Genomic DNA, 13,282 nt, shown 5'->3' with positions numbered 1-13,282 from the left:
AGCTGTGTACTGATGAAAGTATATGAGATTTTAAGTAAGAGAAGCTGCTCAATATGGACTCACAAACAAAACAAAAAATGAGCCAACAGAAAAACAAACCAAAAGGAAGAACTGGGAGAAGCCCAGCACTGACGGCCAACCCAAGCAAAGGTCATTTAAAAAGGTAAAGGGATGTTTGAATGTAATGCAGAAATTGATCTACTCCATTATTCAGAATGATCTTTCCCTTTTTATCCTTAACCTAAAAACTGGGAAAATCAAACGAGAACATCAAACCACGCCAGCAGAAAGTCATGCACTGCCATAGTTGCTCAGACCTGGGGTCCATAAAACCCAGGCACTGGCATTAAGCAGCACTGTTATTTTTCTTCTGTACCCTTCATCTGTGGCCGTAAGATGGGGACGAAAGGTATTAATTGGAACTGTAGTCATATAGGAGCAAGAATAGTCAAGGATACCCAGGAAAATTCCTTGGCAGAGCACCAGCCTCCTGCAGGAGGGCACCGCGTGCCCGTTTTGAGGGGGCGCAGGGGGCACGGGAAGGGCTTTTGGGATTCTGCAAGGTTACGGAGTAAAAGGATGAAAACAGCAAATGATCCCGATAATGTTGCAGCTGAGTAAATATATACATTATCTGAAAGGAATAAGCGATATGGCATTTATCCTGGCCATATGGAAACAAATATAACTTTTTTTTTTTTTCCCCCCATAAAGGCCACTCTTTATTATTTAATTATTTTAAAAATCTCCTTCTATATTGTATTTATAGCATTCCTGAATGCTTCCAGGGTCTCTCTCTCCATCTTGCAGATACTTGATAGGAGATGGCTTTGCAGCATGGATTTTTAGGCTTGCCACCAGCCAGCCCAAGTCCTTTCCCCGTGCCGTGGCTACTCAGAGCAGCGCCTTCAGCCGGCGGCCGCCCCCGATCCGGCCCTGCCGGGGTCGCTGACACTTTTTTTTTTTTTTTTTTTGTTTTCCCATTTCCCTCCGGACTTTCGACGGCCCCCGGGGGCTGCGGCGAGAAGTGCCCCAACTTCTCCTCAGCCGGCCGGGGCGTGGGGACGCCGCCTCAGCCCTGCCCGCCGACCTCGGGGGCTGCCTCGGGGGCCGGCCCGGCTCGGAACGGGGCACAGCCGGGGCAAAAGGGAGCGGAACGGGGCAAAACGGAGCGAAAACGGGCCAGAAGGGAGCGGGACGAGGCGGGCGGGGGCGGCGCGGGGCTGGGCGCGGGGCTGGGCGCGGGCAGTCCCCGCTCCCCTCGGGCCGAGCGCCGTGTGGCAGCGGCTGTGTCAATCAGGCCGCCTTCCCTCCCGCACGCCCCGCGCTCCCGGTATTATACCCCCGCCGCCTCCTGGTGTCTCTGCTTCGCTGCGAGCCGCGAGAGCGGCCGCCACCGCCGCTGCGGCTGGGCTGAACGGGAAGGCGGCGGCGGCGGCGGCGGCGGGGCGCGGGGCAGCGCTGAGGGGAGCCGAGGCAGCGGGGGGCCGCCGCCGGCCCGGCCCGGCTGAGGGCAGCCCCGGTGCCGCTCCCCGCCTCGGGCCGGCCGCGATGGAGCCTCCCGCGGGGGTCGCCTGCGTCCTGCTCTGCTGCTGCGCTCTCTCCCTGCCCGCCGCTGCCCTGCGGCCGCCCGGGCACGCAGGTAGGGGTGTGTGTGTGTGTGCGTGTGTGTGCGCGAGGAACCCTCCCGCAACTTCGGCCGCCGGGACTTTTGACGGGGCTCCGGTCCCCGTGTGCGAACGGGGAAGGGGAAAAGGGGAAGGGGAAGGAAAAGGGGACGGGGCGGCCGCGCTGCCGGCGGGGAAGGGACGGGGAGCCCCGCTGCAGTGCCCCTGTCCCTCACACAAGGGGGGAGCCCGGCTCGGTGCCGGAGTTGTCCGGGCGGGATGCGGCACACGGCTGCTCGTCCTCCTCCTCCTCATCTTCCTCCTCCTGCCCCGTCCCAAAGTCGCGGGGCTGCCTCCCCCGCTTGCCGCCCGGTCCCTTCACCAGCTCGGGGCTCCCGGTGCCCACCCGGTCCCCCCCGAGCAGCCCCGGCCCGGCTCGGCGCCCTCCCCTCGTCGCTGCCCGGCCGCGGAGCCCCGCTGGCCCCGAGGGGACACCGGCGGGGCACGGGGGGCCGGGACCCGTCCGCGTGGCCGGCGCTGCGGGTCCCTGAGGGGTGACGGGCTCCGGGGGCTGCCGGCGGCTGTGGGCACCGAAAGGCAAGTTTGAATGAACTCGGAGCGCTTCACGCCGCCGAGCGAAGCGCTCTGCCCGTGCGGAGCGCAGCGTCCGTCTGCCTTATGTAAGTGGCTGCTGGGCTAATGAATTATGAAGTAAAAAATCCCGCGGCGTCAGGATGCGTTTAGTTCTAGTGTCTCTCTCATTTCTCCCCGTAAAGATCCGATCTTGAGGAATATAGAGGAGTACAGCCTCGTCATCCCCACCAGCACCGATTCCCAGGGCAGGTTCCTGTCCCACCTGGTGTCCGGACCGCCGAAAGCACGCTTCAGGAGAGCTGCGGAGGACTTGCGACGCGAAGCAGCGAACGAGCAAATATTTTACAATGTCACCGTTTTTGGAAGAGAGTTTCACTTCAGGTTGCGGCCGAACTCGAGGCTCGTTGCCCCTGGAGCAACAGTTGAGTGGCAGGAGGACTCTGACGAGACTCACATCGAACCTCTGTATGGGAATTGCCTCTATGTTGGGGATATCACTGATCTGCCAAACGCTTCGGTTGCTATCAGCAATTGCGACGGGTTGGTAAGTTACTTTTGTTATTACATCTTAAGATAATTACATTAATTTCCTACAGTATTTAAATATAAAATGTGTGGACTGCCATAAACTCGCACCTCATATGGTAACTGTGAATGCAAATTAACTAATGTTCCCTAGTGTGGGAATAGCTGCGCTGCACCAGGCTCTTCTTTACAGACAGCGGCACTAGAAGTTTGAGCACATGCTCTGCGGTAGCTACTCTGTGACAGAGCAGCTGAAGCCAAGATTTGTGTTGATTTGTGGTAAAGTTACTCGAGGTATCAGACACTCTGGAAACAGGATGAAATGTTGTGTTCTGGAAATCCTCTCCCGCTTCTCACTTCCAGTCTGCAAAGAGAAATTTTAGAAGACTTAATCCTGAATAATGGGCTGGGCTGCCCTGCAAACAGATCGCATAGGTAAGATATGTTTTAGCCCTGGAAGAATTAAATTTATTCAGAGTCTTTCTTCATAGATCTTTCACTCAGTGAGTTTTATCGCCTAATCAAGTGATTGATGGAAAGTCTCTAAAGAGTTGGAGTTTACAAGTGAAACAGCTCCCTGTGATTCATTTTGCAAGGCTGGGAGTTTTAAAACTTGCTGCAGTTTTCTGTTCTGGAGTTCACGTTCAGCAGTCCAATGGTAACTGTTTGTGCCTGACATCCTAAACCATCGTACTATCATTTGAACGATGATTACTGCCTAGCAATTTGTTTAGTGAGAAAAGACTATATTTTTGATAATGAACAGCTCATCTAGCCAATATTTTCTTGCTGTACCCTTTAGAGTTTATAGTTTTGGGATTACTGAATGTTAATGCACTCAGTTCTCTGCATAAAAAGCCAGTATGAATCAGTTGTATTTTTATTTATTTAATCATAGGAAGTTGTTCACTTGCTGTGCCAAGAAGATAACATGTATGGGAATAGTACGTTGGCTATCTGAGAATGGAAGGGAATCAAATACTTTTGCCTTTACTCTTTCCTTTCTTGTGGTTTCTGCTAGCCATGTACATTCCTGTTTTGTGAAGCAGGTTTTAATGTTGTAACTATTTGATGTGGACAGCTGTCTGAGGGCAAGAGGAACACCAGTGCTGTGCAAGAAGAGCAATTTAGAAAGCAGAATACAAGCCTACAGGCCTACCTTTGGTGGGGAAGCAAAAGTACTTTGGTCTTCCTATACCGTGGATCATTTTGTATAGAGCAAAATATACTTGCTCTGAGCATTGCAGAACCAGCTTGGAGCCAAAGCTCTTCTTCTTTGTGCTGAAAGGTGGAGGAGAGTCCTGTGACATCTTCCTTTCAGTGCGGCAGTTGACTCTGAGGACAGTAGGGAGGCTCGTTCCTTCATCTGCCCGCTGTTACCCAGAGTGTGGACTCCATGTGTGTGGAGAAGAGTTATGGTAAAATATAGCAAGAGTCAAAGCCGAAGTATGGGTAAAAGGTCCAAAAAAAGTCCAAAAAGGTCCAAGAGGTCGAAAGTATGGGTAAAGGTCCGAGGCCTCATGTTGCATGGGTAAATGACAAAGTGTCTATAAAGTGCTGCTCTTGGCACAGTTGGAAGCAACTTCTCAAATGCAAAGGAAAGAAGCCAGGCCTCAACTCAATGGCACTCGTAAATGGCTAAAATCTAGAAAGCTACCAACAGAATTTTAGTTTTCAGCTTGCATCCACAACCCGTGTGCCTGATTCTTTCCAGCATTCTTGTTTTCGTTGTCCATTGGAAGAACCAGGAGAAGATATGGTCTAGTGGGGGAGTGTGGTACTGACAGCTGCCATATTCTAATCTGGAAGTCATGTTGGTTTTCACATGGTGCTACAACTTCTGCATTTGGAAATAGTTTACTGCTTTCCTCTAGTGAGAATCTCCATTGCAAATGTTGCAAGGCAGAGACCATGTTTGTTGTTGCCCAAGTCCTTGAAACCATACTGTAGGAAGCATTATCTCAATACATTTAAGCATCTGGCCTTAGTGATTTTCCTGAGATTGTGCACTAAATCTGTTGTGGAACAACAAATCGAACTCTGATCCCCTGGGTACTATGTTCCGTCTCTACCCATTCCATCCATGTTTCTGTCTTTCTTTTGGGGGAAGAGTTTAAAACAGATATCAATAGAATTACACAAACTCCAAGAAATGATTCTAGCAGTTCTCCAGGAGTCACCGGTCCATGGACAGAAATACTGAGAACTAACATGGTAAATTGAGTGCACTTAACTATCTCTGTTTACCTTTTTATTTCTTGTGTTTGCAAGGAGCATTGGAGAGTCTCTGGAGCAATATCTATCTAACGAGGCATTCTTAAAGACCACTGGCCCATATGTTACTCTCTGGTTTATTGGTATTTCAGATGGGAATGAAGACATGGACAAGGCTATTCCCAACTGGTTTTGTATGTCCATTTTTTGCTTCACATCTAGTTTACCTCAGTGGAGATATTGGGAAGTCTCATGCGTTTTCCTTCAACTGCTTAATGATGTACGTGCCAACATTCTTAACATATCCTGAGTATTTCCACCTCCTTTTGTAGGCTACTGTGGAGATAGGGATGGTGGAGCTTTGTGACAACTGAGATGTCAACAGACAGGGGTTAGAATTTGTTAAAACTTGCTTCATCTAATGACTAGTATTTTCTTGAAGTGCCTGCTTGGAAAGGTGGTTTGACATCTGCCCATGCTTCTGATGGGTTTCCAGCTTTTGCATCCGGACATTAAGGTGGAAATAATGTTTGAATTAAAGTTTCATACTTTGGTCTTTACATTGCAAACTTTTGCTGACTGAATCTAGTTCAAGTCAATGAATGCATCTACCGCCTTGCCAACTTCTGATGTTATTTCCTCAGAACATCCCCTTTGGTTTGCACTTAACTGCCAAATGTGTCTTATTTTCCAATTATTGTCTGAGAAGAGTCTGTCTGGTGTTGCTGGTATTGCCAGAATGAGAGGCTGTTGGAATGGATTTATATGAAAATAGTAGATCTGCAAACAGATTTTTGAACTGTACTATAAATGGTGAAGATTTTTAATCCACAGTCATTCTAAAAAATTAAAAGGTACAGTGAATGCGTATGCAGCCTTATCTGCTGCCCTGACTGAGGAGATGCACAGTTGGACCAGGGCCTCTCAGTTTTCTCTAACAGAAATCAATGACAAAACTACTAATATTGACTTAAAAATCAAATCGGAGACAGATGAAGAGGACTTCTGAAGTATGCAATCTAGGTGTGTTTCCAGAGCTCATATGGGTCTTTACAAATCATTGGAAGGTTAAAGCTAATCAATAGGTTTTTTAACAGCTCTTTGAATTACGGGTGCGAGTTTTACCATGTAAAGAAAAGTTTTGTGAAAGCTTTCACTCTTAAGTCAAAAACGCTCCAAACAACTTGATATCACTTTGATTGGCGTGATATAATTCAAACTAATTTTCCACTAAGTGGGCAAAACCAACATGGCCAGATGCTGGCTGTAGCCTGATGTGGAAGATTTGGCATTTTGAGTACGTTCGTGGACGTTGGCCAGGTCCTTACTTGGGGATGCAGCTGGAGGTCGAGGGAGCTGGCTGTTCTCCTCGAGGGTTAGTTGTGAAGGGGAAGGGCTTGGAGGCTGTAAAAATGCCATAAGATAATAAAGAGTTAGGATTATGGCAGTCCTTCCAGATTTATTGCCTGGAAAAGGGCAAGTTTGTCAACATTTGTGAAATAGAGCTATATGCATCACATCTCATGCACTCTGTTTTGGGGTACCAAGCCTTAGTCACCTTAATGTTAAGACTGACATAAGTATTTCTTAGGGGATGAAATAGGCAGGGTTTGCCCTACAACATTTCAGTCTCTACTGGATGCTGTAATAACTCTCACAAGCCGTTCGAGAGAAGCCTGTTGGCTGGCTGCTTGCCCAGATGCTATTTCTTCTAGAAATGCTTGGGAAGCCAGCGTACTTGTCAGACTCTTGCCCAATACTAATTGTAGCTGTAGTACTGAGCTGACCTGGGTGGGTTCAGGGTGATACATTCACACCAGTCATGAATCTTCAGGAATTGGCTGGTGCTTTGGCTCTTGTTAAGTGCTTATTGTCAAGTGTTAAGTGGCAATTGTCCCAAGACTTTGTTATGTACTAGCTGTATTATTAGTACTTTCTTTAGTGTTTTAAAATAATGGAATATTTTTATTTTCTGCAGCCTTTATTTTACAGGGGGGTATTCATATGATCTAATTTCAGACACGTAAGTAAATTGTAAATGTAGGAGGCCAGGTTCCAGAGTCAGTCCATGGTGTTTCCTGAGAGCCATTCGGACTCCCTGCATGAAAAGCCCGCCTCTCTCCTTCCTGGGATAATTCTCTCTGTCCTTCCTGCCGTGTTCGCTGCGCTCCTGAAGATGTTTAAACACATTGTGAGATCTGTCCTTGTCTAGTATAATCCTGCTTAACTTTGAGCATGTGCTTGAGGTCTTTGAAGTCAGTGAGCTTTAAGGTTATGTTCTTAAACACCTTCCAGGTAGAGATGTCTTCCTGAAACTGGCCACAGAGCTGAAGTTGAACCTATCTTAGTTTAGTGAGATCCTGTGACTTACTTGGGTATGAGGGTGAAGGTTCTGCTCACAATGAATACACCAGGAGAAGACAAACATGCTTATATAACTGTTATTTTTCCATTTAGACATCCATCTCCTGCTTTCATATGGATTTACAATTCAGTTTTGTTTCTGTTTTATCTGTTTTTTGAATTTCATTGGTTTGTGATGGAGAAAAAAAGCAGAACTCAAGGTAGCACAATATTGTCTTCAAAGTCTGCTCAAGTCCAGTGCTTGATGGTTAAAACAGATGCCTGCTACAAATATTTCCAGTAAATTTTTTTTTTTGGTATTGTGAGTTCCTAGCCTTTGTATTTTGACTATGCTGTATCCATTTTTAGTGGATTAAAATTTGGCATATAGAATCTCTTCACTTGGGAGTGTTTTCGCTTTAAATTAAAACAAAATCAAACCGAAGTTGCCACTTACTTTTTGCGCAATGACAAAAAACACTGCGGGCTTTTTGCTTTGTAGACAAGTGGAACTGTAGCACAGTGGCAGGAGAACTGCAAGTAATTCCTGTGACACACTGTACAACAAAACTTAAAAGCAATTCTCTTTAAGAAACAGCAGCCCTTGCTCTGCAGGTGATTAGAGTGGGATGTCTATTTACACACATGGTCTTTCAAATTCAGTTGGGTTCTCGACTTGTTTAAGCCAAGCACGTGTGTAAATTCCAGCAGAATCAGAGTCTGAGTGCACATCACCATTCACACACGTTATATAAAAGACCCATATCACCTGGCAGAAAGCGATGGAGCTGTTTTGATGTCTAACACTCAAGCACAGCCATGTATTTTCACAGGACAGAGACTTACTTCCTAATCCATTCTCTGGGTTTCTGCTGTTCATGTCCTTGGCCAACACTAGCCTAGTTAGACAGCCTCTTCTGCTTTGTAATTACAGAGACTTTTCCTTTTGAGTTATAGCCTGAAATACAGAGAATGTAAACACTATGATTCAGCCTCTAACTGGAGTAAATTATCCTCATTTTGCTCTCCTTAAAAGAGAATCTCTCATCAGTAAGTACTTTTTTTTCTTCTTTGCCTCTTCTGAGCATGGATTATCTCACCTACATTTTAGCTGAGAGCAAAGTGACTTCTGACATCATACAGGTGGGCACCATCTGGACAGAAAATCCTCAGGCAACCAAAGCTGGTATCTTTGTGGTATGGTGTAGGCATATGGATAAAAGACAGGCATTTCCTCCTGTCTTACCTGACCTTGTCTTGTGTTGTCCTCGTTGTCGTGGTATCTCAACTGTGCTGTTCTTTTTGATGACACAAGAACTAGTTTTCCAACCAGAATATTAAACCACGTACGTCCAAGAAAATGTGCCTAATGGCTCCTTCTACTTTCCATCTTGAAAGACCCAAATATAGTAACTAATTTTGATAAGGTCATAATTACTTTCTGGGGTAAGCAGTTTCCAGAAGTCTGTCCCTCTTCAGCTTCCAAAGACGTGTCCTTTGAAGGATGCTGTTAGCTTATTTAGCTACTTGCCCAGTGCTTCTGCGGTGTGAAAAGGTGTTCCAGAATCTAGTAGTGCAAATTCCTGCAAATGGTGAGACATTCCCATGTTTTAAGTTAATTATACGTATACCTTTTGCTATAGAAAGCTGGAAAATAGTTGTTTGGATCAGCCAGAATTCCTGCTGTTGCGGGGAGCAGGACCTCTTCTCCACAGATCACGCTAGTATTTTATTTGACCCATTTCTGAACCCTTTTTATTACTGGTGCCGGTTGCTTTGTAAGCAGGTCATGCCATTACTTAATTGCACAGTCAGCTAGGACACTTCTCGTACTGGGCCTGATTAAAACAGAGAATCAGGGAGCAGGTCTTCAGTCTCTTGGAGGGGGTTGCATGAAATTGCATTCTGGTTTTATTTCCTGCTCTGATGTGCACACCCTCTTTTTCAGATCACCTTCTCCTTTTATTACTTCCATTCTTCCAAAGTTTCAGCAAGTTCTTTAACACATTACATCTGCTTTCCTTAGCCCCTTTATCTGTGTGTGTTTTAAATTCATCTTTGTTTGCAGAGTCTTGACACAGCAGGTTCCCGGTTTTAATAGTCTGCGAAATGAAAGGCCTACATCTCACACGCTATTTTCAGCACCATTCCATTAAACTGTAACATTGAAAAGAAGAGTATCCTCTTCAAGTGCTGAAGAGCATGTTGCTTCCTCATAGCTAAATCACAGTCTCCACTATAGATCTTCTGAGTTATTCCCAGGTCTCGAAATGTCTGGTACTTGCCTCAAACCTGGAGTTTCTGTATCACAAATGTGAATCTCAGCATTGATTTAAAAAAAAAAGTTCTTTAAGAAACTTTCCTGTTTAAGTGTTTCAAGTAAGAGTTTTCCTCAAGGAAAAGACAGAAACATAAATTGTGTCTCTTGAAGACTCAGAGCCCAGCAGGCCAGTGAAAATCAGCCCCGGTATATTGTTTTGAAGGTGCCATTTCCCAGTGCAGACGGGTCTCTTGACACATCATTGGTGCTGAGAGGGTGATGCTGCTCCCCTGGCTGTGCCGTGATGTGCTGCTGGTCCTGCCCTGCTCCAGCACTGGGGTGCTCTTACTCTGCGGTAAGCCAGGAGGTGGTTGGCAAAACCAGTGAATTGGAGCCTCCCAGTTCAGCTGCCTGACCTGGTTCCGTGTGGAAAGAGACAGACGTTTGTACAGGCGAAGGGATGAAAGCAGGAACATCCTCAGCTGAGCGCGAGAAGAAAAGTGAGATGGCTCCTTAGGTAAGAGGTGGACTCAAGCTGCATTGTTAAACCACAGCCTTATTCTCAGGATTTGAAAACAAGTCTGTTCAAGGGAGCGTGACTTGTGTCTTTGAGCATCAGAAGTTGGAGCTGCAGTTTTAGACGAACTTACTGTTCTGCTTTGTGTCTTTCCCCTTTGTAGCTGTGCTTGGTTTTTCTCTACTTTACTATAAAATTCCACTCCGTTGGAGCTTTATCAGCACTTCCTTCACATCTATATTCTGTCTTACTCCCTTTGTATTGGTTTATGTCAAATTTAATGTTTTTCCCTCTTTATTACTGCATTTGTGACCTTTATCTTCAAAATAAATAAATACAATTAATTCTTCACTTGTGTATCATTCCATGGAGAATTCAAAGGTTGAAATTGCCCAGGGTCAGCGATACTTTCTGAATCTTATACCTGCAAAGTGCAATATTATCATTTCCTTTTCATAGGGTGAGCTATCAAAAAAGCCACATTAAAAGGAATGACAGTAGGAAGGAAGTTAACTTTTCCTGTAGTTTCACCTCTGTGTTCGAATTTCATTGCATGGGCAGACCACTGTTTTCCAGCATTTAACCTCTAGCCCGGTGAACCTCAGGGGACAGATTGCAATCCATTTTCTGCTGAAATCAAGCATGAAATTTACTAATCCTGTAATGAGAGAGAGTCAATGAATATCATTGGTATCATTGTGGATAAGGCACCTTCACACTGCACACCCAGGCTCCAGGTTCTCTGCTGCTCTTGAACAGTTGGAGGAGTTTCTTCTTTGAGTTGTAGGGGTGAACAGGTGCCTTCTGTCATCAGGCACTGAGTACTGTGCTCAGTATAGGATGGAGAAAGTCAAAATAATTTGTCAAGTCTAACAGGAAAGAAAAGGCCTGTTTTCCTGGGTGTCAAAATATTTCAAGAGCTAAACATAGTAATAACCCATCTAAATTTGAATAAAAACATAGTAAATAGAATTTAGAAGAGGGGAAAGCACAGGCTTCAGTCTAAAGACTTGCTAGCCTTGCTAATATTTCTCCCATGTGCAAAAACCAGAACTAACAGCCAGCGCGTGTGGCTCCTGAGCCTGCTGCAAGGGCTGGTGTCCGTGGCCCTTGCATCAGCAGGGAGGGAGACCTGCTCACAGGACAGAGCTTGTCGCTCCTAAGTAGAAAAAGAGTCGGCAGAAAATGCAGAGATTAACTAAGGATAGGTGGCAGCACAGGCTGTGGTTGCTGTTTTAATAGTGGTTTTATTTGTTCTAAATCACGACTTCTGGGTAAATCACGTTCATCCAATTCATATGCAGAAGGATACACTTCTTGATTCTTCAGAGCATTAACATTGCTGGGCTTTTTTCTTTCCCCAAGCAGAGGAGCTGTGGAAGGAATGTGAAAGATGTTGTTTGGAAAGCATTCTGCAAACCAGAATGTATTTAAAAAACAGTCTTTGAGAAATAAATCACTACCTGATGATGAAGACAGCTAAGCTGGGCCAAGAGTCTTTCGTGTGCCAGCACACTCTCACGTGACAGAAGTTATATGGGAAGCTGGCAGTCTGTGGAGCTTGCAAGGCTGAAAATGTCTAAAAATTTTCGTATACTTTAAGTAATAGGTAGATAAAAATATGGCTTTGAAACTTTTCAAAATCTCTCTCTGTAGGGCATTGTGATCCTAACTAAAGTCACAGTCTTTTACCTATGGTATACTCAAAAAAACCAGCCCTGAAGTCTAGAAGCCCAAATTTTACACCACCTCAGTTCAATACAGATAAAGTGCTTAAGGACGAAGAAATTCTAGGGATGAATTTGGATTGATTTCAGATTTATAGCAAAGCTTGAAATCAGAGTTTCCTAATAGTTCTAGGCTTCGTTGTGAAAATGGTGGATCCAGCATTCATTCCTAAGCCAAAGTACTGAATCACCAAATGAGTACTGGAGGTGTCTGTCAATATTAAATATTTGCAAAGTTATGGCACATTAAGGCTGACATAAGCAGTAAGTGTAAAAATGTGATTAATCAAAGGATGAATTACCGCTCTGAAAGAGAAATATGAAACTCAGGCTGGATAAGTAATGGACAAGCAAAGAAAGAAAAGAGAATTCATTGGCACTCCTCAGTCGGATAGTGAATTTACTGTGAAAATAAAGTTTTTAGGCATTTCACTGCAGTCAAATTAAGCCCAACAATAATCATATGCATCTTATACAGTAAAAATGCTGGACCTATGAAAATACAGTATAATCTTGCATTTCTCTAAGCAGAGAATCGCAAAGTAAAAATAGATCCTTGTCAATTCCTGTGTCATGGTCCAGCATCATTTTGCATAAATGCCTGGAAAGTCCCAGTGCAAGCAGCTGATCTTTGGGTTTGCTCCAAAGCTGCTGAAGTCAGTTTAGTTTCACTGGCTTCATTTGGCTTTGTAGGGGCAGGTTGATTAGCAAAGAATTTGGGACAAAAAGGAGGCCATCAAGTATTCCAGCGTATAACCTTGGCTGTCACCTTGTTCTCTGTCCCCTGGTGCGGTGGTGGTGAGGGAGTTGAGTACGAGAGGCTCAAATGCAGCTCTTCCATTGCCGTTTATATCCCGTATGCTGGATGAACAGGACAGAACTGCGTGCTCCTAGAACTGAAATAGCTCTGCTAAAGCTTCTTCCCCTTCTGCCTCACACCACATCCCCACCACAGAAGAGGCGATGCATTAAGCGAGGGGGAGGGAGCAGGAGAAACCCTCCTCGTGTCCATGCCAGGAGGATGAGGCAATTCCAGCTGCCTTGAATCTGCAGGCTCATTCTGACAGCTCTTCTGTGAAGATGGGGCCAGAAAGGAACAAGATTCTCCTCCTGTCTGAGTCTGCCCACCCAGCTCCCCCAACCAAAAAATGCCCAAATCGTGTGATAGAGCAATGTGAGAAAAACTCTAACTGCACATCTCTTCAACAGGCTTTTCTGATAATTCATCTGGATCCCAAATACGTGTCCAACCAAACTGGAGTTTACTTTCTCTGATGCAAGCTGCTTTCAACTCCCCAGTGTCCTCCGTGAGATTCTGGTGGTCAGGAGTCCAACAATCTGTCACTAGGTGGGAAAATCACAAGTTGGGGCTGCTCAATTATAACGAGCCAAACCTCTGCTAATCTGCAGCATCGTGTCTCCGTGGGCTTCTGGGAGCTCTGTCAGTTTGCATTAGCTGAGGACCTGGCCTTACGTAATTAGATGTTTTCACACT

The 13,282-nt window shown here is 45.5% G+C and overlaps 1 protein-coding gene across 1 annotated transcript in view; it reads left to right on the top strand.

Moving 5' to 3' along the window:
* Positions 1–978: 978 nt before the first annotated feature.
* Positions 979–13,282, top strand: part of ADAMTS2 (ADAM metallopeptidase with thrombospondin type 1 motif 2) — a 179,939-nt gene continuing 167,635 nt past the window's right edge. Inside the window, exons 1-2 of the mRNA XM_080555685.1 lie at positions 979–1,642; positions 2,384–2,745. Coding sequence (XP_080411811.1) covers positions 1,552–1,642; positions 2,384–2,745 — 453 coding nt within the window. The 5' untranslated portion in view covers positions 979–1,551. The remainder of the gene's footprint in view (positions 1,643–2,383; positions 2,746–13,282) is intronic.

The sequence above is a fragment of the Anser brachyrhynchus genome (genome assembly GCF_964034855.1).
Source record: "Anser brachyrhynchus genome assembly, chromosome: 14".
Taxonomy (NCBI): Eukaryota; Metazoa; Chordata; class Aves; order Anseriformes; family Anatidae; genus Anser; species Anser brachyrhynchus.
Note: the sequence above shows the minus strand (reverse complement) of the source record. Positions and strands in the feature narration are given on the sequence as shown.